Raw genomic sequence first — 27,192 nt, forward strand, 5'->3', positions numbered from 1 at the left:
CTAAGATAGAGTCATAGGTCTTGGAGTCATACTTCTTCGATGGTGGTAGTCCTTCGATGAAGTCGAGGGATATGGAGCCCCAGGGCCTGTCTGGTGTTGCTAGTGGCTGTAGCAAACCATATGGACGATGACGAGGAGCTTTGTACCTAGCACATACAGGACAACTTGCTACATAGTCTGCAATCCAAGCTGTCATGTTTGGCCACCAGTAATGTCATTGAGCTGCCTTGATGGTAGCATCTCTTCCTACATGTCCAGCAGTAATACCATCATGGCATTGGGTCATCACCATGAATCGCAGATGCTCTACAGAGAGAGACTGTCCATCTACCTCTTTGGCACTCCTTGAGTGTCAGTTGTTGGTCCTCCCTGGCATGATCACTTTGGGGATAACCAACCTTCCTCCACTGTACCATAGGTTGTCCCTGACCTCGAAGGGCTTCTTCCTATGTATCTCCTGTAGCTCTTGGTCTAAGGGCTGGAAGATCTTGACCAGGTCTCTGAGACCTTTTGATGCTATGGACTCCATCGAGATCATGGGGGCCACTAGGAGCGAGTCATGGTCTGCTGTCTCCTTGAACACTCGAGGAGGCAGTAGTTGCCTCACATTGTGATCCTGCTCTTCACCAGCTGGTTGCATGTCTGTCCTTCTGGTGAGAGCATTGGGTTCACCACCTTTGTCTCCTGGTCGATACTGCAATATGAAGTCGAAGTCTGCTAGTAGTATTGCCCATCGAGCCTGTCAACCTGTGATGCGTCTCTGTGACTTGAAGTACTTGAGGGCTTCATGGTCAGTGAGGATGACCAGTTGGTTCGGTAGTCCAGCTAACATGTGTCGCCACTGAGTGAGGCAGGCGACCACAGCTAGGAGCTCCTTATCATGGATCTCATAGTTCTTCTCGGCAGAAGACATCTTCCTAGAGTAGAAGGCCACTGGATGCCATCGTCCTTCATGCTCCTGCTTGAGTACTCCTGCTATAGCAAAGTCACTTGCATCAGTCTCCAACCTTGTTGGAAGGTGGTAGTCGAAGTGCTGAAGCACTCCTGCTGATGTGAAGGCCTGGATGAGCTTGTGGAAGGCCTGTTGGGCCTCCTCTGGTAGCTCGAACTTCTTGAACCGTTCTATAGGCTTTACCAGTGCTGTCAAGGGCTTGGCTATGCGAGCAAAGTGGGCTATGAACCTTCGATAGAAGTTGGCAAAACCCAGGAACCTCTGGATGTCATGGATTGACTCTGGCATTGGCCACTCCTTGACAGTGCACACCTTTTCTGGGTCCATCTCTATGCCCATTGGCTTGATGATGTACCCCAGGAACTCGACTGTCTTGGTGTGGAACTCACACTTCGACAGCTTAGCAAAGAGCCTGTTGCTCCTTAAGCGAGTGAGGACCTCAGTGACATGCTTCACATGTGCTTCTTCAGTGTCACTGAAGATCAGGAAGTCATCTAGGTATACTACCACATATATCCCAATGATGTCTCAGAAGATGTCATTGATGAATGACTGGAAGTGAGCCAGAGCATTGGCTAGGCCAAAGGGCATCACTAGGTACTCATAGAGTCCCAACTGAGTGCCAAAAGCTGTCTTCCATTCATCTCCTTTAGCAATCCGGATGAGGTTGTATGCTGCTCTAAGGTCTAGCTTGGTATAGATCCTTGCCTTCCTGAGTAAGAACAGCTGCTCCTCGATGAGGGGCAATGGTGCCCTGTTCTTGACAGTGATCTCGTTGAGACCTCTGTAGTCCACACAGAGTCTGAGACCTCCATCCTTCTTTGGTACGAAGAGCACTGGTGATTGTGCCAGGCTCTTCGATGGTCTTATGAACCCCTTCTCGAGGTTCTCATCCAAGTACCTCCTCAACTCGGACATCTCCTTGGGTCCCTTAAGGTATAGGGGCCCTTGAGGTGGCTTACCTCCTTCCATCAACTCGAGGTGGAGATCATGCTTGGTATGATGGGGCAGCTTGTCTGCTTCCACCTCATCAAACACATCTTGCAGGTGTTGGTATGGCTTTGGTATGTCTGCAGCCATCACCACCTTGTCTACCTCCACCTCCATCTTGACTCCTTTGTCTGCACCTGTAGGTACAAAACCAAAGGCTGGGAGTGATGATGGTGGCTCCTCCAACAGCATGAACCCTATGGGTCCATCTTCCAGAGCTGCTCGTAGTATGCGCTCTGCTGAGACAAACTTGTTACCATGAAGGGTTGGTCTCCTCATGGTTAGGTCCCCTGCTCTTGCTGCCTCAGGGGGTCTCCTTGGGGGTTGGTCCTGCTCCTGAGTCTTGAACTCCAGCTGGCCTGTATCCCATTGTATGGTGGGTTTGAGCCTCCATAGCTCAGTGAACCCCAGGATGAGGTCATAGTCCGCAGTGTCAGCCACTGAAGCTTCGACCACACCCAGATTGTGTGTACCAATAGATACCTGCATGCTCGCAGAACTATTGATGGAGAGTTGGTGCCCGGTGACACCATGGATCGATCTTGTTTTTATGGGTTTTGTGGGTATTTGGTACTTACTAATGAAAGAATCTGAGACTATGGACAAACCAGCACCGGTATCAGCTAGTATCCGAGCAGGATGGTCTTGAACCATTCCAGAGAGCTCCAGTACTGCTTTGCCTCCACTGGTAGAGAAACATACTTGACAATCTTGATATATACAGAGTGATGGCGAGGAGGTTTGTAGAGCAATGCATGCCATCAGTGCATCACCCCACTGATGTTTCCCTCATCGTCATCATCATCATGCTCCTCCTCGTGATCAGGGTCCATGGGTTGCTGGTATGAGCTGAGGTCCATGGCCTCGGGGTCACCCGTCTCAGTGCTGCCTGTGTGGCCATCTCCTGAGTTGGTGGCCTCCTCAAAGGGGTCTGCTGTGGTGACCATAACCTTTGGTCCCATGGGTCAAGAGCTAAGAGGGTCTACCCTCCTGCTGGGGCAGTCTCTGGCCCAGTGGCTGATACCCTTGCATACATGACAGGTGTTGATACCTGATGGAGCAGGGCTTCCTTGCTTCGAGGGTTGGGTGGGATGATGAGGAAGGGGTCAGTTTAGGTTTTGTATAGTTGCTTGTGTAGTTGCTTGTGATGGTGATTGAGCTGGATAAGGTTGAGTGGGTTGTCGGATGGGGATCGAACTTTGATTTGGCCGAGACCCAGTTCTTAGTGGAGGTGACGTGGCATTTGGGAGTGAGTGTCTAGCCGAGGACTGCTGTAGTAGCATCCTCTGTCGATCGATCTCCTCAACCTCTCGGTACCACTCCCATCTCTTCCCAGGTGGGTTCCTCTCGAACTTCTCCTGTATGCTGCGAGTGAGACTTCCTCTGAAGAGATCCATCACTAGCTCATTGTCATCTAGATTGACCTGTCCCTCCAAGTCTCTGAACCGCTCTACATGATGTGTGGCGGCACCAGGAGCATCACTTGTGAGTCTGAGAGCCAACAGCTTGTTGTATGCCTCCATCCTAGCATTGCGTGGGTTGAACTGCTCTGACAGTCGCTCTGTGAAGTAGTGCCAATCATTGAACAACCTTCCTTCTCTAGCTCTATCAATACAGAGCTTGGAGGTCCACCACTCTCTTGCTGTCCCTTCCAGTTGAGCACCCATGTGGTTGATCATCCTAGTCTGCTCATACACCTGGTTGAACTTAAACCATGCTTCGGCTTCTAGAATGAAGATCTCCATGTCTCGGGGATTGAACTTTGGGAAGGGGGTGGCGATGGGCTTTGACCGGTTAAGCTCTGCCATGATGCTGGTGTCCTCCTCATGGTCCAGGGGGTAAGGGTCCATCCTAGTCCTGCTGTAGGGGTCCACCTTAGTCTTGACATATCTTGGCCCAGTAGGTGAAGCATACTTCTCGTAGTTGATGTCCTCCTGCTCATCCAGGTTGAATGAGACTGATTGTCTTGGTCGTGGAGCTGGAGTAGGAGTCTGTGGGTCTCCTATCATAGACTCATCTCCTCCTCCTGCTTGGTCTTCTGAGTGAGAGAGGTCCATTGTCTCCTCCCTGCTCAGTTGAGCTCGTTGTAATCGTTCCTCTCGATGACCCTGTCTGGTAAGCTCTAGCTGTGCTTCCAATAGAGTGAGTAGTCTATCGAGCTTATTGTTGAGGTCTGGGTCCGTCATGGTGATCGTGAGGAGCTGTGTCATGGGCCTGGATGCTCAAGAAGCAGGAGGGTCATGGGTTCATATGGAAGGAGCACAGGTATCGAAGACCTAGTCGACACCAGTAGAGAGCATGGTCGTAGTGCAGTCTCCATGGAGACCATGGACTCCTATGGACTCACATGCAAAGGAGGGCCAAGCACAGCCACGAGGAGGACCAAGCTCAAGGAGCAGGCACAGCCACAAGGAGGACCAAGCTCAAGGAGCAGGCACAGCCACGAAGAGGACCAAGCTCAAGGAGCATGCAGATGGTTACCACTCAGGGGCTCGAGAGACAAGAGCCAAAGGAACTGTCACTGATCAAAGGAGGAGGAGCAGTGTCGAAGGAGTCGACACCAGGTCATGAGGAGGAGGAGCAGTGTCGAAGGAGTCGACACAGCTCAAGAGGCACAGGGGTGCCAAGCAGGAGAGGCCCCTGAGCAGTACTCGATGAAGAAGGTACTCTCTGGAGAGAGAGCAGGAGCAGCATCGCTGGCGATGCTGAGAAGAGGTATATAACCATGCTTTCTCATCAATAGGTCGAGTGGATCCTCATCCACTCTACTCACCATACAACTAGTCAATACTTTAGAAACACAAGTACTCATTAGTTACAGTCAGCATAGCAGCAATCTATCAAGGTTGCTCCTCATCGTAGTGTGTGTGTTGTATCACCACTACCTGACGTCCGAAGGCGCCCATAGCAGGTTAGCGGTCCGGATATAGATAGAACCGAAGGCAGTAGTCCACTGCGGTCCGGGGATCACTTCAAAGCATCAAGTCAACACACTGGACACTCGTGTTGACGCCACCAACCTTATCACCAACACCATCAACCTCATTATCATTGACATCACCAATCTTATCATCAACACCATCAACCTCATTATCATCGACATCACCAATCTCATCACCAACACCATCAACCTCATCATCATCAACACCCACACCAGACCTTGGTGTCATCATAACATTGATATTGATCGTGCTGAGCTACCCCTGAACGGAGTGTCCACAGAGGTCAGCCGAAACCTACGATAGTATATACAACGAACGCCACCTGCTGTCACTGCACAACTTGATAGTCACCGATACTGAGACAATAGCTGTCACACAGTTTAATAGTCACCGAGTATCTCGACAGACCGACCTGGGTTTCAGGCACGAGACCCCTGACAAGCTGCTTGAACGAACCACTCTAATGTCAGGGGTCTTGCGCCTGAAACCCAGGTCGGTCTGTTGAGATACTCGGTGACTATCAAACTGTGCGACAGCTATTGTCTCGGTATCGGTGACTATCAAGTTGTGCAGTGACAGCAGGTGGCGTTCATTGTATATTCTATCGTAGGTTTCGGCTGACCTCTGTGGACACTCCATTCAGGGGTAGCTCGGCACGATCAATATCAATGTTATGATGACACCAAGGTCTGGCGTGAGTGTTGATGATGATGAGGTTGATGGTGTTGGTGATGAGATTGGTGATGTCGATGATAATGAGGTTGATGGTGTTGGTGATAAGGTTGGTGGCATCAACACGAGTGTCCCGTGTGTTGACTTGATGCTTGAAGTGATCCCCAGACTGCAGTGGACTACTGCCTTCGGTTCTATCTTGATCCGGACTGCTAACCTGCTATGGGCGCCTTTGGACATCAGGTAGTGGTGATACAACACACACACTACGATGAGGAGCAACCTTGATAGATTGCTGCTATGCTGACTGAAACTAATGTATACTTATGCTGAAGTGATAACTAGTTATATGGTGAGTAGAGTGGATGAGGATCCACTCGACCTATGATGATGAGAAAGCATGGTTATATACCTCTACTCAGCATCGCCAGCAATGCTGCTCCTGCTCTCTCTCTCCAGAGAGTACCTTCTTCATCGAGTACTGCTCAGGGGTCTCTCCTGCTTGGCACCCCTGTGCCTCTTGAGCTGTGTCGACTCCTTCGACACTGCTCCTCCTCCTCATGACCTGGTGTCGACTCCTTTGACACTGCTCCTCCTCCTTTGATCAGTGACAATTCCTTTGGCTCTTGTCTCTCGAGCCCCTGAGTGGTAACCATCTGCATGCTCCTTGAGCTTGGTCCTCTTCGTGGCTGTGCCTGCTCCTTGAGCTTGGTCCTGCTCATGGCTGTGCTTGGCCCTCCTTTGCATGTGAGTCCATAGGAGTCCATGGTCTCCATGGAGACTGCACTACAACCATGCTTTCTACTGATCTCGACTAGATCTTCGATACCTGTGCTCCTTCCATATGAACCCGTGACCCTCCTGCTTCTTGAGCATCCAGGCCCATGACAGGTGGCTTCGTTCATGAGACTGTTTTTGATCTTTCTCCATACTTGATTGAAAGTAAGGTACTCTTTGATTACATCTAGAATGAGGTAATTTACATTGTGTTCTCCGGTAGTGTCAATTGTTCCATGCAGGGTGTTAATTAAAGCATCATCGAGGGAGTGGCTCCATTTCGGGTGCTTCTTGTCATATGTTCCCTAGAGATGTTTCATCACATGGGGCATGGATCAGAGGAAAGATTTCACGTGAGCGCTCCAGCTATAATGGCTGTGTGACATGAGCTTTGGCACAGGTTCAAGGAGTTTTGCTAGGGTGCGAAAGTTATATCACTTGTCGCCATCATCAAAGTTGGAGTTGGAGTTGGTGTCTTCATTGGCTTCATTGTTGATGACCTCTGGCTCATTCTCGTTCATGGCATCATTGTCTACCCGAACCTGGGTGTTCTTGCCTTTTCTGCTTCCTTTGATCCTTATTTCGGTGTCTTCTACCATTGTTGTTGATGAGTTTTGGTTGGCTTGGTGATAGCTTCTTCAGACTCTTAATCAATTGAAGATAACAATTAATATGTGGCATTATTGGGGTCACAATCAGACTCCCTTTAACAACAGTTGTATGTTCTATGTAATGCTTAGTTTTCATAGTGTGAACCTAAATGACAAACACATATATATACTCCATTCGCTGCTCTAGTCCTATCCGAGGCAGGATGTGTCACTTCATTCATACTCCTATGTTGCTATGATACTGAGTGCCACTGAGCTGTCGCCATGACAACAATCATGTATCTCATTGTGCTTCTTGCTTAAGTAAGCCTCCTGTGCCTCGGTGTCTCGGCCGTGACATGTGCATCTTGCTTGAGTTGCCGATGCATCTTCAACTCTCCCTCACTTTCACTCCACAATGATGGATTTATTCGAGTCCCGCCTGGAACTCAATCGCACGAAACAAACCCAAAATTGTATATACAAGACCGACAAATCTCGACGGTCAAGGCGGCGGTGAAAGACTTGGCACACACGACTATGTCGGCATTCACAAGTCTTCAAACGTTGCCAAAGCCGCCATGGATGCATACGAGCAGAAGAGTGCAGACGAGATCATTGGCCTGAACAACAAGCTTCTACGCCTGGCCGAGGTCCTGCCGTTCAATTCTTGTCGTTGTTGTCCACTTATCTCGGACTCCGAGTCATCGTCAAAGACCACATCTCCTATCACATCAATGAAACGCAGACTACTGTGAGGAAGCGTTCCGTGCCATAAAGCTGCGTGGAAGCGTCATAGCCGCTACTATTTTGTCAGACTTTGCATAGTTCTTTTCTTCTTATGCGAGCCTTTTTTCCGTTCTCCGCTTCTCGTTTCGCCATCAGCATTACGCTAAGCGAATCTTTTTGTCGATTGAGCCCCCTTGTCATTGAAGACACCGACGAGAAGTGTGGGAGAGGGCTCGCTGCTGATGAACGCGTCCGGTCACGGTCGTAGCCCTTGGCCATCCTACGCCATTTAAGTCGCTCAGACGACGTCGACGAGGCTCTTCCAGTCATCCATATGCTCCGCATGCACCTCTAAGCTGGCAGATGTTCATCATGTCAGGCATCGACCTCACTCAAATTTTGCGAGGACTGGCTAGCAGTGCTCTCTCAGCGATGACCGAGCCTGCTCTCCTCTGGTCCGCCCCCATCACTCTGCTCATCTTGCTGGTACCGACAGCAAGGAATCTTGCTGTCGAAGCAGTCTGTCAGGTCTATGTGACATTCGTGCACCGTCCATTTCAATTGGCTCCCATCGACTATCTTTTCTCTGGCGAGGAAAGGCCGCTTCCTGCCTCTAATTCGCTTTGGTCTAGCCTTCTGGCCGCAACTACGCTTAGATGGCGCGTCCTCAGGAAAGGGGGTTTGAGGCATGAAAAGGAGATCAATTGGGATGATCCTGACGCTGTCAAGGATGGCGACATGATTCAAGCGTGGGATCAAATCGCCGAGTGGGACCAACAATGCCTTCATCCGAGCAAGCTCGAACGGTTACGTCGCGTTGGCGATCCGATCGCCGACAATGCACTGGATCGAGTTGACTCGCCGTCATCCACGCGGTCGACCGATATACTGCGTAACATCTATGACCAGGCATGCACCGACGCCTCGTCACGTGCAGAGCCTGATGCATGCAAAACCTTCTGGAAGGCAGTTGATCGGAGGCCACCGCCAGGTGCAGGTGCTCTTGGTTTGGACTGGTATCGTGCACGCTACGGAGCACAAGCAGCAAGCAGTCTCGAGCTATGGCCACAGCACCCATCCACAAAGCAAACAGAACCGAGTTCCACCGTACCGATCTGGTTGCCATCTAACGACGATTCGATCGATGCTCAAAATAGCTCGGAAGAGCTTGAGGCCGAAGCTCAAGTGATTCGAAGAGGCCAGGACGTTTTCTATCGTTATGCAGGACCCATGCTCACTGTCCTACTTCACTTCAGTCTCGCTGGTGGCTTTGCCTCGCCAAGGATCACAGAGGTGCTCAAGCAGACTGCCTATCTTGTTCCCACGGCTGCGGCCTCTCGTGCCAAGGGTACAAAGCCATCTACCGCATCCCTGCTCCCTACCGTCAAGGATCTCCAGCAGATGTTTCACGTCGACAAAGCACGAGCAGATCGAACGTGGAGTCGCCTGCTCGAGACGACCCAGTTTGTGCTAGATGTCGTGGAGAACGCGGACAGTCTTCGTCCTCCCTCTGCGAACATGCCTGCACCAACATCTTCCGCAACATCAGCAAACGTGGACGAGGCTGCACTCTCGCCGCCGGAACGAGGTGGGGAGGGCTGGCAATCCGCAGTGCGCGTTCGCCTCCTGCACACCAACGTCCGACGCCGCGTGCTCAAACTCGCTGAAAAGCGACGCAACGACGACTCGAATACCAGCGAAAATGTGTACGACGTCGAGAAGAACGGCGTCCCGATCAATCAAGAGGACATGCTTGGTACGCTGTGTGCGTTCTCAACAGCTCCTCTGGCCATGCTGCAAAGAATCGGTGCAACGCCCACTGCCCAAGAGCGCAAAGACTTCATCGGGCTCTGGAGACACGTCGGGTTCTACATGGGCCTCGAGCCTGCCCTCTTGCGGCGTGCTTTCGGTGATCCGTATGCTGCTGATCGCACTCTATGGTGTACTATCTTGCATCTCTTCAACAAGGTCGAGATCCTAGGCGACCAGCAAGGTGACGTGAAAGGTGCTGTGGGCCCAAGGATGCAAGGACCGACGATTCCAGTGCTGATTGCATGTGCGAATCGGCCACCTTTCCACACACCATTGTCTGCACATGTGGTCATCTCTCGACGCCTGCTTGGCAAGTCGTTGGCTGACGCACTGGCTTTGCCAGCACCTTCGGCTAAGCGAGAGGTGCTGACAGACATTGCTTTCCTCGGCATGTGTATTCCTATTCGGTTTGGCTCGATCTATCCACGTTTGCGTTGGGAGAGGCGCAAGCTCGAGCTGTCGCGGCCTCTGCTTCGACGACTGATCGTGTTCAGCCTTGGTAACAAGCGAACCAAGTTCGAAATGCCTTTGCACGCTTCCAAATCCAGCGCAGAAACAATATCACTCCAGGGTGAAAAGGTCAATGTCGAGACGCAATCGAGCTCTCACTTGGATGTTCCCGAGGACAAGGAGCACAACATGTACCTCGTTCGTCAGTGGAAATGGCTGATGCGCGAGATGGTAGCCGTTGTTGCTCTATCCGCCTCGAGCGTGGCTGCTATCGTGGTGTCCGCTTACGTCTACGTTCCACTGCATTGAGGGTTCTCCCTTCATAGGATAAATGCAAAGGATGTCAATCGGATAGCTTCCATTCGATCAAGTACAGCGTACGTGATGCGGCACCGAGCCTCTCAGAGAGCGCCACGGAGCAGCGATGTGAGAGGTGAGGTTCGATGTTTATGAGAAGAGGTTCACAAAAGGTGGCATTTGTTTAGATAAACGTTCTTTCACTTTGGTATTAATGGCCGGTTGGCCCAATGGTAAGGCGTCTGACTACGATTGTTAAAACCTCGGTTTGGCCTGTAATCAGGAGATTCTGGGTTCGAGCCCCAGGCTGGTCAATTCTTTTTGGGCTTTTTCTTTTCTTTTTTTTTTTTTTTTTTTTTTTTTTTTTTTTTTTTTTTTGGCCTTTCCGTTTCTGCTTGTGTCTTCATTGCAGGATAGACGGGCGGCGTTCGTCTGATCTATAGCGTTCGCTTACAAGGTCGCTTCCAGTAGCGCCACTCTCTCACGAACCACAATGGTATCAAAAGAAGGGTCCAGACGTTTTGAATCAAAAGCCGAAACCACCGAAGCTGCAGCAAGACATCTGCTGTGCACGGTATCGACACCCTTTCTAGGCGAATGAGGCGCAGACAGCGGTGAAGGTGGCTTTCAATTCGGCCGTTGAGATGAAAGGGAGGCCGTCTCAATTTATCGGCGATGCATCAGCAATTGCCGGGTCACGTCAGATTGCAACATTCATCAAGCATTCACAAACGTCGATGTCAAAGCGACGGCTCACACGCTCTCAAAACAACGTCGGCGTGAATCTGGCGAAAGTGCCGGACGAGGTTCGCGATCGGGTTGGGTCAGCCTGACGACTTTCATGCCGATTTGATGCTTTGCAACTCTCTGTATATCCCGTTTTAGCCGTGTTCCATTGCGCTGGATCCCAAGCGGAATTTTTTGTTGTTGTTGATGTTGTTGATGGTTTTTTCTTTCTACTCTTCTCGATTCCTGGTAGGCAGGGAAAAAGCGTTTGCTTCGCTTCGGACGCTTTGCATCCATTGGGTAGCTTGATAGAGGTAACAGGCAGCACTTGCTTGATACTGATTTTCTTCTTGGATCCACGTCTCTGTCTCCCAACACCCTTGCTTTCAGCCTATCCACTACGGTGTTTGTTGATCTCGAGGCAGCTGTCGGTGCTTTTGAATCTTGTGTGTCCCTCCAAATCTCAACATGCTTTCAGTCTCTCGGCTCCCCGCTGAACCGCTTCCACGCCTCTGTGTCTCGCTCTCGCTTTCGTCTCTCGACTCTTTCTTGACGGCCGTCGTATCCCAATTGCGAACCTAACTTCTTGTCGTGTCCGCGCTCTAGTGCCCCCCGTGTACCACACACTCATATACTCGTATTTCACCATTGTTTCGGGTCGGTCCGCAATCACGCTACGAATCGAGACATGCAAAATTAGCTTTGGCGATCTTCGCTGTTCCTGTCGACTTTTGGCTCTGTTTGGAGCAATATCATTCGGTGCACCTCATGCAGGAAGTTAGAAGGTCCATCTGGGGGGTAGTCTGTGCAAAAAAAGGCATGAATGGTCAGTCTGTGCAACTCGAATTGCATGAGTGGCATCCTGTGTGAGCTTCCGACATCTGTGTAACGGCTGTGTTCCCCTCATCACCGGGATCTTCTCTCAGAGCAGGAAGCAACAGACGTTGGGAGTGGAGTACAGAAACTTGATACACCCTATCTTAGCCGCTCATGGCAACCACCAACACATAGATGCTTATTTCCATCCTCTTGGATGACACCGAGGCGCTGTAGCTCGATTCGCTCGCCTGCTTGCCTGTTTGCTAGCTTGCTGCAGACTCTTTATCAGCCGTGGACCTTGCGCAGCTTGAATCTTGCTCTGTCCGCCTCGTGTCCCATCCCGAGCTTCCTGTCCTACCTCCCACTGATTCCTTCGCCTCTTCCTACTCTGCCCGCTTCTGATCGTAGCCCTTGCGTGTTCACGATCCAGCTTGCCTGTGACCGGCTAGGGACGTCCGTCAACGCTTCACACCGTCGCACGAAGCAGTTCATGCATTGCTAGGCCAAAAGTACCTTTGTCTATTCTCATCCGGTCGCCAGACGTCGCATACTCGGCACTCCCTTCTCTGATCGCCCATACCTTTGCTCCATTCAGCACCCTCGCATCCTCAAGCCTTTCTGCTCGCGACAAACGCTTGCTCCCGCACCTCTTCCCTCGGTGCAAATTGTGCAGGAGTTCACCAAGATCGTATAATCCAACGGTCCTCAATCCAGCCGAAGAGGCGTCAGACCAATCGGTCTTCACTCGACGCTCGCATCGACAATCGAATCGCCTGGTGTCCCATCATCGACCTTTCAGTAGCTTGGACTCTCGCCCAAATCTGCTGTTGGACAGCCAGCTACTCGTCGTGACTCTGTTCTGATCAAGCCTTCGCGCCTTTCATCCAACATCTCGGCGTACAATCTGTGATCATTTCTCATGGTCAAGGGGCCAAACCAGAGCTTGTTTCAGGTAGTAGGCTTTCTTGGCACAGATCAGCATTACCCTTGAGACAGGTACCTCAACCTCGCTTTGATGAAGGTCGCTCTGCCCCTCGAGCTCGTGGATCTCATCCTACAACATTCACTTGGGCATCGGGACAGCTCTGTCGAGAACAATGACTCCCGTTACAGCCGAGAGTCGCAAGCATTGGATAGCCCGACAGCACTATCAAGCACAACAAGGAGCAATGTGGATGGTCTAATCAATCTCCAACACGCCATAGCCATTAGCCCCTTGTCCAAGCATCATCAGATACGCTTTCAGCCAGAATTGTATCGACATGTAACACTACAAAACGTACAAGCTATCGACTTGTTCGGGCGCACCATCTCGGCCCGTCCCGATCTCACGAATCAGCTCTCCTCCCTTGCTATCTTCAGCGACGATACCGTCGATGGTCGTCCTCGCCAATTTTCGTCCCTACCGATGTCAGCCAACCGTAACCAAGCTACAGTCAATGTGAACGACGCGACAGCGGACGCCATATTGTCGGCCTGTCCGAATGTGACGCACTTGTTGCTCTCCTGCACCCAATTCAGCAACTTGTCGGCAAGCTTTTATAGCTTGTTGCGGCCTAAAGAGGTCACCTTGATCAACGTGAGCAAGCCGGCCGATCTCAACGGTATTGTCACACGCCATCGTGACCTTACTGCTGCCGCTCTGCAAAACGACCCCAGAATTCAGGCCGCCCTGGGCAACGTCACAGCATCACAGACCGAACAATCGCCCTCCTCGTCGAGCCCATCAGCTTCAGAGCCACCAGGGAATCTAGCGGTTGCAACAGCGTCGCCGCGCATAGGCGAACGCGAACCTTCACTCTCACACTTGCATCTGGTCAACTTCGATGGGCGGTTGATACATCATTTGGCCACTGTCTCTTCCTTGACCCATCTCGTGCTTACATACCCCCTGCTCCCGGAAACCAGACCGGGAGTGCCTGGGCTGTCGATCATCCCTCGCTCGCTTCTGATCTTGCTCCTTGGCTCGGGCAACATCGTTCGCATCATCATCCGTGCTCCTCTCTCGACATGCATTCGGATCATGGAGGAGCTCGCGCCCATCGAAGATCGCAATCTCGTCTTTCGACCTATCCGCACAGTCGCTGATCCACTCTTTCCTGCAGACCCAGCTCGACACCCGACCACTATGGCAGCGCTCGGCGAACGAGCCTCGGCCCTCTTTGATGCGCTTGCAGCGAGCGGGCTCGATTTACTGGCAGAATTTTACAACCGTGTTCGCCTCCATCTTCATAAATCGCGATCGCCTTCGCGAGCACCCTCTTCGTTGGATGGAGATCCAGATACCAGTCGTGATTCGTCGAGACGACGGAGTCACAGCCGTTCATCCGACAGCACTGGCTCAGGAAACGGCGCCACGTCGTCTGGATGGGGAGAGGAGGAGGACGCTGAAAGGCCTCCGCAGACGTACGAAGACGCATCAGACGGCAACAGTGAAGATGACTTGGACGAGTCCGGTGAAGAATTCCTTCTCGGCCCACAACCTTCCTCGACAAGGCTTGCGGGCGTCAGCATTGATGCACCACCTCTCAACATCCCCATCGAGGAGCTGTTACGTGACGAAGGTTTCACACACGCCGGCCTTGCCGGCCAGCTCGGTGGTCGCCGCAGCGGCAGTAGCAACGAAGCTAGTACGAGCACCGGAACCGGCAGTGGTAGCGGCAGCGGTAGCATCTTGACTTCCTCGTCATCCGCTGCCTCCTCGAGCCATTCTCGGAGACAGCGACAGCAACAGGACTGTCTACGTCAACGCGTTCGTCGAGATCCCTACTCCGTCCGTCCAACAGACCTCCGCGGCGCAACGCAAGCCAACATTGACGTCTGCGCGCAAATCTATGAAGCATTGGCTTCAAACGCTGGCATCGAACAAGAAATGGGCTTCTGGTAGGACAACAAGATTCCAGGGTAATCATGTCACATTCACTCATCACCAAGGTTTTAAGGTAGGGTAATACAATATGCTGTTTCTCAAATTTCTGTGTAGCATGTCCGAAGATAGGGCGATTGCCGCCAGTGCCAGTCAAGAGAGAGTGAAGGAACAGACGTCGACAGCGATGCTTCGGTGCGCCTGGTGCCTGAATTCAAGCGCAAGTCTTCACTGTTTGCCTCCCTTCGTGATTGAGGTATCGATGGATGCTCATGTACACATCGAGTTGCTGCTCTATGATTGAGAAAACAAGTGCGAATGTATTGCTGCATTCCATGTGAAATCCGTGAAGTGTGACGTGCGCACTACGTGAGGTAAGACTCGAGACTTTCACCAAGTGCACCTTCGATCTCAGTTCGGAACTCGTTGGCATGCTGAACGATCTCTTCGTCGTCATCCTCGAGCAATTCAGACAATTGAGCAATGGTCTCGGGCACCAAAGCGAGCAAGTGGTCCTTCTGAGCGTGCCACATCTGCGTGAGCAGCTGCGTGGCGGTGGAACGAATGAGCAAGCTGTTGGTTGTGCGTGTCGCTGATGCACGCTGCAGCAACTTCGAATTGAACAGCTTGAGCGTCGCTTCATCGTTGACGTTCTTGAGCAGACCGACAAGAACAGGGCCAACAAGCGAGACAAATTCGTTCGACTCGACGAAGCGAGTTTTCGTGCCGTTGAGGAGATTCATCTGATCCAGGAGCGGAGAGACAATCTTGGCAACGCGCGTAGGGTTCCAGAACACACCTTCGTCGTTCTTCGCCGAGAGTTGGATCGATCGGATGACCTGGCTCCAGAGCTCTTTCTGCAAGGCTTGCGTGCTGCCGGAGACGCGAGTGGCCTTGCTCCAAGTGTTGAGCAGCTCAATCACCTGATCCAAGAGCACAGTGTAGTACGAAGAGACTAGGCTACGAAGCGTCTCGGAAAGCGAGTTGAAGGTCTTGAAGAGCACAATCTGTCGAGCGACGATACCATCCGCTTCTGCAGCCGCGTTCGCATCGTCGTCGTCAACCAGGTCAAGAACCGCCCAGTCGAACATGCGCATAAACAAGGGTCGGAAAGAAGCCTCGTTGAGCTTGAGCACCATGCGCATGAATGCAGATCCGACAAGACTCGATTCGATCTGACCAATCGAGGCGGATGAGAGCTTGTCGTCCTGAGAAAGGCTATTGCGGCGAAGGTCGAGAGCGCGAAGTAGGAAGCGGTAAACCAACTTATAAGTGGCGCTGATAGCTTCTCTGTCGCTTTGTCGCAGAGCTCTACCCAGGAACTCGGAAACACTGACGAGTCGCTCTGCCCTGACATCGGCTTCGACCTTATTCGAAGCGAGCTCCTCATCCCAGACCTTGAATGTAGCCTCAAAGACCTCCTTGGCAGGAGTCTTGCGAATGAGGGTCGAAACAAGCAAGTTAAGCGAACGTTCACTCGCGGTCGAAGAACCCCTGACACTTGATATGGCCTTCTTAAGCTCCGGCGAGATGGACATGCGAAGAACCTGGGGCACGTGCGATGTCATGAAAGTCGATACGGAACTGAACAGTCCAGTGATAGTGTCAAGTGCACCGGTGCGCAAGGACGAGATAGTCGAGCTGGCGGAACCTGCAACACCAACAATGTCGGTTCCGTCGTCATCGGTCGTAGCAGCGGTAACGGCTGCAGCGAACGAAGGCTGCGAAACGACCGACAAGCAGAAGGGTACCAGTGCGGCGATGTGGGGAATCAGACGAGGGCCCAACTTCGTGGTGAGGCGGCGTGAGATCGAGAAGACGCTGATGCGTGCAGCTGACGGCACAGCGCGATGTCCACCTTCGGCCTCGGCACCAACCTTGCCCAGCTTGATCAAGACGGGAAGCGTCGAGGCCAGAGAGCCATGCTCGTCAGGCTGAGCTGACGACGAGAGAGTCTTGAGGGCGTCCAAAGCTGCTTGGCGCAAGGCCTCTGCATCGCTGCCCCCTGTCGAGAATGCGAGGGATGACTGAATGACTTCGATCGCTGCCTTGACGATGGTAGGTGTGAAGGTGGTGACAGTGGCGCGGTCCGTGGACGTGGGCTGCATAGCAGCAACACGACTGGCAAAGAGGGAGAATCCGCTGGTTCTGTGCGGAACATCTTCGCCTTCGACGAGGCTGGCAACAACGGTGAGAACGTTGGCAACGGGTGCAAACGGCATGGCACTGTCCAAAACCTCCAGAGCGAGCCCAGCAATAGTAGGGTGACTGGAGCGGGTCCTCGCAACAGTCTTCAGGGCTAGCTTGATAAATGTCTCGAGCTCGGGACCTATCTGGCTTGCCGGAAGCCCCTCAACCTGCTTGGCAAAGGCCTTCGATCTGAGAACCTGGCGGATGAACATGATGAGCGCCTGAACCTGTCGCAAGGGTTCAGATTCGTGGTCAACATGCTCTTTGTCAAGACGTCCAGCGCGGTCAAGAAACACATGCTCACTAAGCGATCCGGTCTCGTCGCGATGAGTGAAGATACGCAGAACCTCTTCCCAAATGTGGTGGAGGACACGCACCTGCACCAAGGCGCCGTGCGGCGATACAACAGCAAGCGGCAGCTGCAGCGTCTGCTCGGCATCCGATCTTGGCTGTTTGACAATCTTATGGGCCGAACGGTCGACGAGGAGCATAGCGACAGCAGCAGCAAAGTCATCGGGGCCAAGGATGTCGACGAGGAGTTGGAAGAACCTCTGTCTTCGGTGACGGGGAACATGAGCAGCGGCGTCGGTGAAGATGCGCACAAATGCACGCGCTTCGCAGAGCAGGGCAAACGTGTCCTCCTTTGCAGCGTCGCTGGCCTTGAGAGAGAGGACCAGTGCCGGGACGATGCTCTGCAACACCTTTTCGACCACTGAGAAACTGAAAGCATCGTCGCGTTGCAGCACCGTCGAGCCAACAAAGGTGAAGATGGGCATGACGTTGTGAAGCACTGCCTCGGGAGCAAGATTGGCGATCTTGGAGAGAAGAAGCAGAGCATGCTGGAACGTCTGCGGGTTGTTGGAACACTTGACGACGCTAACGATGATATCGGCTCGAAGCGCCTGAGTGACGTCAGTGGCCATGAGTGCACCCTGTTTGAGCAGGCCTTCAAGCAACTTTTCAATGCAAGCCATGGCAAGCTGAAGCATCTGCTCTGCATTTGCGGCCAGGAGACCAGAGTGCAGGTCGACGGCCAGACGAAGCACCTCGAACAGCTCGTAGAGGAGGATGCCGGAGGGAGCAAGCTTGTTGCTGACGGCTGACTCGAGCACGGCGACCAAGATGGCGCAGGTGCGCTTCATCGTCTCGTCGGAGCTGAGCGTTGTGCGAGCTCGCTTCGCCTCGGGTCCACTGAGAGCCTTGGAAGTGATCACCTCACGAAGCTCGGAGAAGATGGCCACGAGGATGGCGGAGTCCACTTGTAGCTCGCGCAGAGCCGAAGCGACTTCGGGCGAAGCAGGCAACGAAGGATCAGCGACGATGCTGGCGAGGTGAAGGTAGATCTCCTGTCGCATCGCGGGCGCCAAAGCGGAAAACAGGCCAGCTTTGTCAAGCGCTCTAACGGCAGCCTTCTGAACGAGGCGCTTACCGTTCTTTCCGGACACCGCTTCCAGATACAGCGACCATGCACCAGTGGAAGCATTTTCAATGACGGAACGGCAACTTGGATCGTACGATGCAAAGAGAAGCTCAATGTAGAGCTCGCGGTCTTCGATGGTGCGCAAAGCCTTGGTGGCTGCGGCCGCGTTGCCCTCAACCACGGTTCGAACGAGTGGCAGAAGCATCTCGAGCTTGGCTGCGTTGCTGACAGCTGCAAGCGACTGCAAGAGCACAAGACGACTGCTCAATGAGTCGGCGCACAAAACGTGCGAGAGGAGGAAACACACCATGGCATGCTTGTGACCGATCTCCTTGCGTCCATCTAGGCGGTTGATTTGCAAGAACTCGGCGTGGAGCTTGGGCAAGATGTATGAATCGTTTCGGAATCCAGATTTGCGCTCGACGAGGTGGTCAAGGTAGTACATCAGCGAAACGAGATCGATGTATTGCATGTCAGCTGAGCCAGCCATACCATGGAAGGATTCATAGCCGAAAATGTCGAGCTCCTTGCCCTTCTTTTTGAGGGCCTTTGCGCTGTCTCCGATTCGCTTGCAGATCTGGTGGATACGTTCGAGAGCAGAAACAGCCGACATTCGGATGGCAGACTCTGCGTCGGTGAGAGCGATGAGCAAGAATGGAACAACGACTTGGAAGTCCTTTGGTTCCTGCTGCGCGGCAGTTTGGGCCTGGGCATGCAGGTAGGCGTCGGCGTGGCGAAGGGCAGCAAGGCGTACAGGCGCGCTATATGGAGCTAAAGTGTTGGTCCAAACAGAGGCCAAGAACGGCAGGCTGGAGTCGCTGATCTTAACGAGCAGGATCTGCAACAGCAACTTTGGCAGTGAGCTTGGCAGAGGCGAGGTATTGACCGCCGAGTAGAGATTGCCCAACAACTTTTTAGCGTGCGTGACCTCAGCCGGCACGTGGGAGGTGAGGAAGGTGTCGAAGGCAGGTACTTCAATGCGACGCACAAGCTGGATGAGGAGGAAGTACACCAGAAGTTGAGCACACTGCTCGGTTCCAGCCACTCGGTAGAATGTGTCAAGCTGCTTGACGTGCGGCGAGACCTTCAAGGTGTCCTGCAAGCTGAGGAGCGACAACTGCTTAATTTGCTCCGAGGAGAGAGCGCCAGATGTCGAAAAGGACGGCAGCACAATGCTTTCAAGGGTGTCATCAGAGAGAGCTACAAGACTTTCTCCTTCCAGTTCTTCGGCCAAGTAAATCAGAGACAGTAGGGCCAAGTCTCGGGACATAGCGGTCGACGTTGAGCCTAAGTTCTGAGTGTTGCCATGCGTGGTAGAACGGAGAAAATCGATCCAGCTCTTGCGGCCGTCTTTCGAGATCGATGCAAGGTGGGATGCGACGGTTCGGGCAACAGCATCGTTGGCTTGGGCAGGACTCATTGACTCGATGCCAACAGATGCGATGGAACGGAGCAGCCCACCGACCTTTTTGCTCTGTGAGACCGCCTTGATGGTCGAGCTCACAATCGCGCGACGAGCGGATTCCTGAAGCAAGTAGGGCCACACAGCCCGTTGAGCAACGTTGTCCTGTGCATCGCTGTAGCGATCCAAGTATGCATCGAGGAGGAACGAGAGGTGCAGGTCGAAGCGCTCTACAGGGATATTGTCTTCTTCCAGAGACTCCACGACGAAGGTGAGGAGGTCGCTTTGGTCGAAAGCATCAAGCAAAACGGTAGGCTGAGAGTACAACACCTGAAGAACGTCGACAGCAGAGTCTTGGATACGGGCATGAAGAGCTTCACGCACCATGGTGTCCTGTGGAAGGGCTCTGCCGTCTTTGATGTCCTTGAACAGCTGCTTGACCGCAAGCGAACGCTGCGAGGCTTCGGCAGAGTGAATCGAGAGCCAGAGAATGTCAGCCTGACCATCAGCGTTGAGCTGGCCGTTGGAGGCTTGGTCGAGCGAGGTACCCGACTCGATTGCTAGAACAGCCTGCACGATCTGCCAGATGGCTGCAATCTGTGCTTCGGATTGACCCTTTCGAGTACAGTTGCGGAGGGCTGCGTCAAAGACGTAAGGCTTGCGGCCACGCACAGTGTGTAGGGTCCGGAGCCGGTTCTTGTGCGCTTGATCCAGAGCCTCGCTGGCAAAGTGAGCTTCAAAGGCAGTCTCGGGTGCCTGAGATGAGCCGACTGGAGCCCCGAGACGGAGACGCAGGAGAAGTTCACAAGTTTGGATGCAGAGTTCGTCGTGTACTACCTGACCTCGTAATAGCGTACTTAGAAGATCGGCCGAAAGGGTGTGTGGAAGACGAGCAGTCAAAGCTGCGAGGAAATGAGCAAGGAAGGCTCGGGCATCGTATGCTTTGGCGAGCGAGAAAATCGAGCTGCCTGCCTCGGGCGATGAGACGAGAAGAGCTGCCAAGCTGTCGGGAATCAGTCGAGTGGCGGATGTAGATTGCGTCGTCAAGGCGTCCGTGATCGCGTTGGAGCTTGCACAGAGTACGAAGGCGCACGAAAGAAGGGCACGGGTGATGGCCGAGGTCATTTGAGAGGATGCAAGCAGCTTTGCAAGACTAGTGAAAATGCCTTGGATCGCCTCCTTGCTGAGCGGGAACGACTGAGCGATGGTGCACAACAGCATATAACCTCCAATCTGAGCATCCTGTCCAAGCGAAGCAGTGCCGGCCACGCGAACGGCAGAGGGTAGCAAGACTGTGAGAATGGCTTGAGCATCTGCTGCGCGTGACTTTGCCGACTTCTTAGAGTTACTGGCGGATTTGGAGAGACCAGCAACGTGCTGGGTGTCGTCCATACGAGAGCGAGCGGCGCACACCTGAACTAAGGTCGAAGTCCAGAAATTGATAAGCGCACGGTGTGGAGCGACTCCAAGCTCGAATGAAATATCGTTTGCGATGAGCCCAGAAATCCAACGAAGGAGGTCCAAGCTGGCTGTGGTGGTGGCGGGAGCGAGAATAGCGGCGTGCAAGACACCAGCAGGTAGAGGGCTGGCAGACTTCTTGACGGAGAGTAGAAACTGAAGATGGGGCTTTCCGTCGAGCTTGCAGATGGAGAGCATGCGCGCAAACTGCTGAGTATCGTGGTATGGTAGGAAAGCAGCAAGAACATCCTCTACGCTGAACTCGTGGATACGGAAGCGGCGTACGAGCCATTCAAGACACTTGGATGCACCTTTGCTGAGAAGAAAAGGCGATGCGAGGTGAAGGAACTCCTTGACTGCCTTGTCGATCGTCTCGTTCTCTTCCTTTGGTAGCATGAGGCGATCCATGCTCCTGCTCTCCTCGCTAAAGAGGATTGAAGAGCGGGGCCACTTTTGCAACGATGCATCCTGTGATGAAAGTTCGGTCCAGCCGCTGGCACTGAGAGCGTGAACGGTATAGAGGTCCTGCTGAGCTGCAGTTTTGGGTGGGAATAGGTACGATGTGTGCTTGACCAAAGAGGCAGCTGATGTGAGTCGCTCAGCATTGTGCGAACGCACATTAGCGAGTTGCGCCGCGAGGGAAGACGCCATCTTTCAATCGTGATGAATCTGATTCTTGAAGTCGTTGAACCAGAGTCGAAAAATGAAGGGGGTGTCAGAGTGCTCAGATGGTCTACGGTGTCGCCGATAGCATTCTAAGCAAGTTTGGCGAGGTGTGAGGTGAGCGAGTGGTAGAGAGACATGGTGTTCTTCGCATACTGATGAAGAGCAGACAACGACGCTGAACTCAATTCAGTTTCTTCTCATCTTCTTCTTCTTCTTCTTGACTGTCACTTTTTTTTTTTTTTTTTTTTTTTTTTTCGCGTTCAAACTCTCTTTTTGCTGCTTCTGTGCCACATCCTTAGAGCCGGAAAGGAGAAGACAGAGAAAATCAATCAAGAATCACAAATTCACAGAATGACTTCCGACATCCGAATAACTTTGGCATGGTCCAACTCCACTTCTTAGCCTCACTCGCGCGAATGGCTGAGCTCACAGGCCTGGTGTGTCCACACACACTCTCTCTCACTATTGCGGATCAACACATCCAGCATTCAAGGTCTGGGTTTTGATCCTCCTCTGTCTAACATGATGTCTGATAAGATTGCGCTTCAACAATGTCTCTGAGCATGTGGAACATGTATATTTGACGCTCAGTCATCGGCAGGCTCTGGCTCGCCTTTAAAGTAGTTGCGATAGATGACAATGGACTGACCTTTGCTCAACTTGGGCGACGTTCCGGTCGGAACCTTGTTGCCCATCCTGTCCAGCTCGTATTGAATGGGCTTGAGCGCTGGCTTAGAGTCACAAGCTCGAATGCCGTAATGTGCTCCCTTGCCAACAAACAGCGGACGGTACCAGCGGACACACTTGTGGCCATCAGCTGGGCCGGTTTTAGCCGCAGTTGAGCTCTTGACAGGGGTCGAGTAAGGAGACACGTCACCTTTGCCCTGTCGATGACTGCTAAAGTCGTCAATAATCGTGCATGCCTCAGGCTCGTGGTCGTGACGGTCAGGACTGGGTGGACGCTCATAAGGTCGTTGGATCTTGGTGACCTTGTACCGCGCAAGTGTCTTCTCGTTGTGCTTCTTGTTGACTGTGTCTGCCAGTCTAAGCTGATCCGTCAGCGAGAGAGGCACGTCAATCTTGCGCGCTGCAATGATATCGTTCAGGCTCAACGCACGTCCTCTCGAAGGGGCAACGCGTGTTGCTGAAGGCGTCAGTTGCCGAGAGACCGTTCGGGCGGATCGCAAGGGTCGTCCTGTAGTCGAAGCAGCAGCAGCAGGTGTGGCTGCGCCTGCCATTGTATTGCCGAGTCCACTCTGGCCCATGATGCCGCTGGGTGCAGCTGTCGCTGACCCGGCATCTTGGCCGTCAAAGTGGCTCGTCGCGAAAGCTGCGCTGACACAAGCATCGTCGCCAGGCCCTACGGAGGGAGTAGCTGAGGCTTGAGCATGCTCCTCTGGGCTAGCCAGTGGTGAGCTTTCGTCAGGTGCGACTTCACTCGAAGGAAGTTCCTCGACATCTGAGCTGGTGGCTGCGCTGACACTCGAGCTGATCTTCGGCGCACGGTTCCTTGCTTTCTCCTGCATGGCCAGACATCGCAGTCGTTGCTGTTCAGGGTCCAGCATCACTGGAGGAGCTGGGCGCGTAGAGGAGGGCATTCGGGTCGGAGGCGCAGCCATGTTCGGACTTGACGAACGAACGGGCGCTACATTCGCCGTCTTTGTGATCGGCCTCACAGGTCTATACTGAAGCGTCGGACCGGATGCTACCGGCTGAGGTTTGACCCCACTTTCAACGGCTGGAGTCTTGGACACTGAGGCTGCTGTTTGAGCATGCGGGTCTAGTGACGTGGCATGGCCCTCCTCGATGTCCTTGACTTCAGCTCTGTCCGCTGCAATGGTTGTTGCAACAGCGGAGGTCGCAGCCTCCAACATTGTCTCTTCGATGACTCCTGCCATGATCACATCAGATTTCGTATCTGCATCTGAAGCTGACAACTCGGAGGATGAAGGCACAGAGACAGCCTCGTCGTCTGCATTCGCCACAGCAATCGAGGCCTCCGCAGCTGTCAAACCAGTTGCAAAGCGTTGCAGCGGCTTCTGGGAAGGTGCAAGTCTAGCAATTGCCATCGGCACTGGCCTCGACGTGGGACGAGCTGCAGTCGTCGGAGCGACAAAAGTGGCAGGCCGCGGAAGACGTGATCCGGGACCAACTGCGGAAGACAGAGGAGCTGTTGCAGATGCTGACTTTGGCCGAGGTAGACCGCTGAGCGACCGAGCTTGCTTTGTGGGTGAGGGCTGTTTAGAACCGAAGACGGCTGAAGCTGGACGTTGTAGACGAGATGCCTTCGATGCTACGGAATGCCCCTGAGTTGCAGACGTGGGTTTTGATCCAGATTGCTTGGCAGCTAAGTTCGAAGCTTGCCCAGATATCGAAGAAGCATTAGTAGCTGATGCTGCTCGAGAAAGGGCGGCAGGAGGAAGAGATGTGTTATGGCCGCCGATTCTGCCCGAACCTATGCTGACTACACGTGCGGTCTTGGAGGCTACACTTGCGAGTCTCATGCCGCTTGGCGCTGATGCCTCTCCTGACTTTGCTGTATTCTGGCGCGATACGACTGCTGGCTGAATAGGCACGCGGCGAGCAGGTACTCTCTCTGGCTTGACGCCAAAGTCATTGCTCCTCGCTGAGCTATTAGCGTAGGTTCGACGTGGCGAATAGGAAGGCTTTTCGGGTGAAACCTTGACACCGAAATCGGCTTCGTGCTGATGGATGGGGACGCGTCGAGCCGTCTGTCGGAAGACTGGACAAGGGGTTTCTGGCTTGAATTCAGCGACCTTCCTCGGCGGCGTTGCTGCCATCCCAGCCTCTGCCATTGATGGGCTGCGAGCTGAAGACGACTGTGCTGCAAATTGCGATTCTGTACGTCGTGGAGATCTGGACATTTCCGGGAACAGTTGCGACTTGATGGGTGAAGGGGTGCAAGCGCTGTGCAGCTCGACGCTGATTATCTGATCAGGTTTGCTGGGGGCCTCGCATGTTGACTTTGGCTCAGCGAATCTGACTGATGGTGTATCAGGTGCCTGGACAGCCTTTGAAGGTAAAAAATTCCTTCGTACCTTGGACTCGTCCATTAGAGGCGTAGTGATATTCTCGACAAGCTTCTGAGGAGACCGGGTTGGTTTGGCGGGACTCGGCGTACGCATGGACCTTGATGGCATACGAGAAGGGCTCGCATGCACATCGGCGACGCTGGGCCCAACATTGAATGAAGTACTGAAAGCGGAAGAAGAGATGAAGGGAGAAGGCAGGATCGTCTGGTGGGTCATCTTGCTCGAAAGAACTCTAGTTGAAGGCGTTTCAGGTACGGCTTGGAGAGGTGCGAGGCTCTGTAGGCACGCAAAACGCGAAAGACCTGTGCTAGGCGGAACCGCTGGAGCTGCGGTTGGTTGCTTGAAAGGCGTAGAGAGCTGCAAAGGTGTGGTTTTCTGTGCTGCTGCAAGAGATTGCTGAAAGAGTGTGGTCGGTCCAAAGAAGAGACCCCCGTCAATTGACTTGGTCGGAGACGTGGACAGCTGAAGTGCTTGCAGGGACAGCCTTGGCGAGCGCCTCGGCGAGCGCATGGGAGAGACGAAGTCGCGGTTGTGAGCCATTGTAGCGCCAATGAGCGTCTCAACTGAGCGGATGGGGCTCTGCGAACGCCGTGGAGAATCCTGAGGCTGTTTAGAAGGACTCTTGGCCTGTAAGCCACTTGGTATGGTAGTCTGTGAAGCAATGAATGGGTTGATTGCGGGCTTCTCGCAACTCTTCTGGTCCGGCTGCCCTTGGTCGAGCAATTCGATATCTGACGTCCCTCTTAGCTGAACCACCGTTTGTTGAGACTTGGGACTCGACAATTCCTGCTGATGTTCGTTTGGAGGCTCCATGTCAGCAGCAGCCCCGCTGACACTGATAAGTTCAGAATTTTGATGTGCTTTCTTTCCATCATCTCCACTTGAATTCGGGTGCAGGGCGAGAGTTTCAGGCGAGGAAGGGCGAGTGCTGCTAGATCGACTCTTTGTGGGAGACTCTGGGGCACTTGGCGATAGTGCTGGTGATGATAGCAGCATCATCCGTGTCCGCAAAGGAGTAGGTGTGGGTTTAGACCAAGACCAACCGTGCGTGATCTGGTCATTAACAAGCATGGTGTCGTCCGGATTGAAATTGATGGATCGCCGCCTGGCGAGATCAAGACTATCCTTGTGCTTTAGACGCTTCTCGAGCACTCTCTGTTCGTAATGCATGCGCTTCTTCTTTTCCGCCGAAGATGGCTTTCCAAAGAAGACGAGAGTGGAGTCGTCCGATTCGTCTGAGGAGGATGCGATATCATCGCTTTGAAGGATTGGATCGCGACGCGAAGGGGAAGTTTTACGAAGTGGCGAGCTTTGAGAGCGCAATGGAGAAGGATTGCGAGCTGCGCTGCTGCTGAACGGAGAGTTGAGTCGAGAACTGCTGAGCTTATCATCTTCGAAAAGGCCGACATCAAGCGTTTTAGCAGATGTTGAGGCCTGGTTGATGGGTGAGTCGCCCAGATTCTCCTTGTTCAACGCATGCTGTGGTGTCAGGCAGGGAGCACCCGAGAGTCGAAGGCTTCGGCGCAAGCGACGAGGACTGGCATTAAGAGGTGATGCTCTTACTTGGAAAGATCCAGCATGGTCGGTAAGGAGCGACTTGCTCGACGGACTCAGAGCATCCAGCGCTTCCGGAGGCGTGGGTGTTTCCACTTGCATGATGGCCGATCCGATATATACAAGGGGTAAGTGGAGTCGATGATCTAATGGCTAACGAGCAACATCAAGCGCGTGATAGGGTATGACGAGCGTGGCAGGGTGATGGTCTTCACTCGACAAGAGATGAATGAATGCTGTAGGCAGCTCGCTGATGTGTCCAAGTGTAGATTCAAATCGATGAAGTGATGCGTAATCCAAGAAGGGAAAGGTTCGGGTCCAAACGATAGAGAGGGAGCGCGATCGGTGGAGATGGTGATGGTGTCAAGACCCTGCAATGGAAGCAAGTCAGCCGACTCAAGCCAAAGCCCAAAGATGCACCAAATGTAGCGGAACCGAAGAGGATGATGAGGGATTGCCTTAACAAACCGCAAAGCCCGATAAAGTTCAAGGAAGAGCATCATAGATTTGCATTGCAGTCTTCAGAGTATGCAAACACATACATACCATCAGGCGCTTACACCCTCTCGGAATTTCAACAGCTTTTCTTTGACGCTGCAGCCTTACCTTCACGCGTCCCTTGGCTCAGGTCAATTCAGCGCGTGGAAAAGGTCACGTGCAATGGTCACGTGCAATGGTCAAGTGCATAGGTCACGTGCAATTGATTTTTCTGACCAAGTTCCCCGATCCTTGGCCGATTCGCTCACCTCCACCTTGGGCCTTGATACATTTTGGCTCTCGCTTCGACCAACCCAAAGAGGATTTCGCAAGCTTGCATTGATTGACGG

At 53.1% G+C, this 27,192-nt stretch overlaps 5 protein-coding genes and 1 non-coding gene across 6 annotated transcripts; 3 read left to right on the plus strand and 3 right to left on the minus strand.

Moving 5' to 3' along the window:
* Nucleotides 1-352: 352 nt before the first annotated feature.
* UHO2_03822 (uncharacterized protein) lies at nucleotides 353-4,128 on the minus strand (the record flags this gene model as incomplete). The annotated part of the gene is made up of 4 exons (XM_041559779.1): nucleotides 353-717; nucleotides 748-1,427; nucleotides 1,506-2,627; nucleotides 3,212-4,128. The coding sequence occupies 4 exons, from the start codon at nucleotides 4,126-4,128 to the stop codon at nucleotides 353-355; spliced, it is 3,084 nt and encodes a 1,027-aa protein (XP_041415713.1).
* A 3,896-nt stretch (nucleotides 4,129-8,024) lies between these two features.
* UHO2_03823 (uncharacterized protein) lies at nucleotides 8,025-10,223 on the plus strand (the record flags this gene model as incomplete). Its single annotated transcript, XM_041559780.1, has 1 exon — nucleotides 8,025-10,223. One exon carries the CDS (start codon nucleotides 8,025-8,027, stop codon nucleotides 10,221-10,223), a length of 2,199 nt encoding a protein of 732 aa, XP_041415714.1.
* Nucleotides 10,224-10,427: 204 nt separating this feature from the next.
* tRNA-Arg(ACG) lies at nucleotides 10,428-10,525 on the plus strand. The gene has a single exon. It is a non-coding gene; the product is annotated as a tRNA-Arg (tRNA).
* A 2,246-nt stretch (nucleotides 10,526-12,771) lies between these two features.
* On the plus strand, nucleotides 12,772-14,643 carry UHO2_03824 (uncharacterized protein; the record flags this gene model as incomplete). The annotated part of the gene is made up of 1 exon (XM_041559781.1): nucleotides 12,772-14,643. One exon carries the CDS (start codon nucleotides 12,772-12,774, stop codon nucleotides 14,641-14,643), a length of 1,872 nt encoding a protein of 623 aa, XP_041415715.1.
* Nucleotides 14,644-14,987: 344 nt separating this feature from the next.
* UHO2_03825 (uncharacterized protein) lies at nucleotides 14,988-21,743 on the minus strand (the record flags this gene model as incomplete). Its single annotated transcript, XM_041559782.1, has 1 exon — nucleotides 14,988-21,743. One exon carries the CDS (start codon nucleotides 21,741-21,743, stop codon nucleotides 14,988-14,990), a length of 6,756 nt encoding a protein of 2,251 aa, XP_041415716.1.
* A 602-nt stretch (nucleotides 21,744-22,345) lies between these two features.
* UHO2_03826 (uncharacterized protein) lies at nucleotides 22,346-26,467 on the minus strand (the record flags this gene model as incomplete). Its single annotated transcript, XM_041559783.1, has 1 exon — nucleotides 22,346-26,467. One exon carries the CDS (start codon nucleotides 26,465-26,467, stop codon nucleotides 22,346-22,348), a length of 4,122 nt encoding a protein of 1,373 aa, XP_041415717.1.
* Between the last annotated feature and the right edge of the window lie 725 nt (nucleotides 26,468-27,192).

The sequence above is a fragment of the Ustilago hordei genome (assembly GCF_900519145.1).
Source record: "Ustilago hordei strain Uho2 genome assembly, contig: UHO2_contig_07, whole genome shotgun sequence".
Classification (NCBI taxonomy): domain Eukaryota; kingdom Fungi; phylum Basidiomycota; class Ustilaginomycetes; order Ustilaginales; family Ustilaginaceae; genus Ustilago; species Ustilago hordei.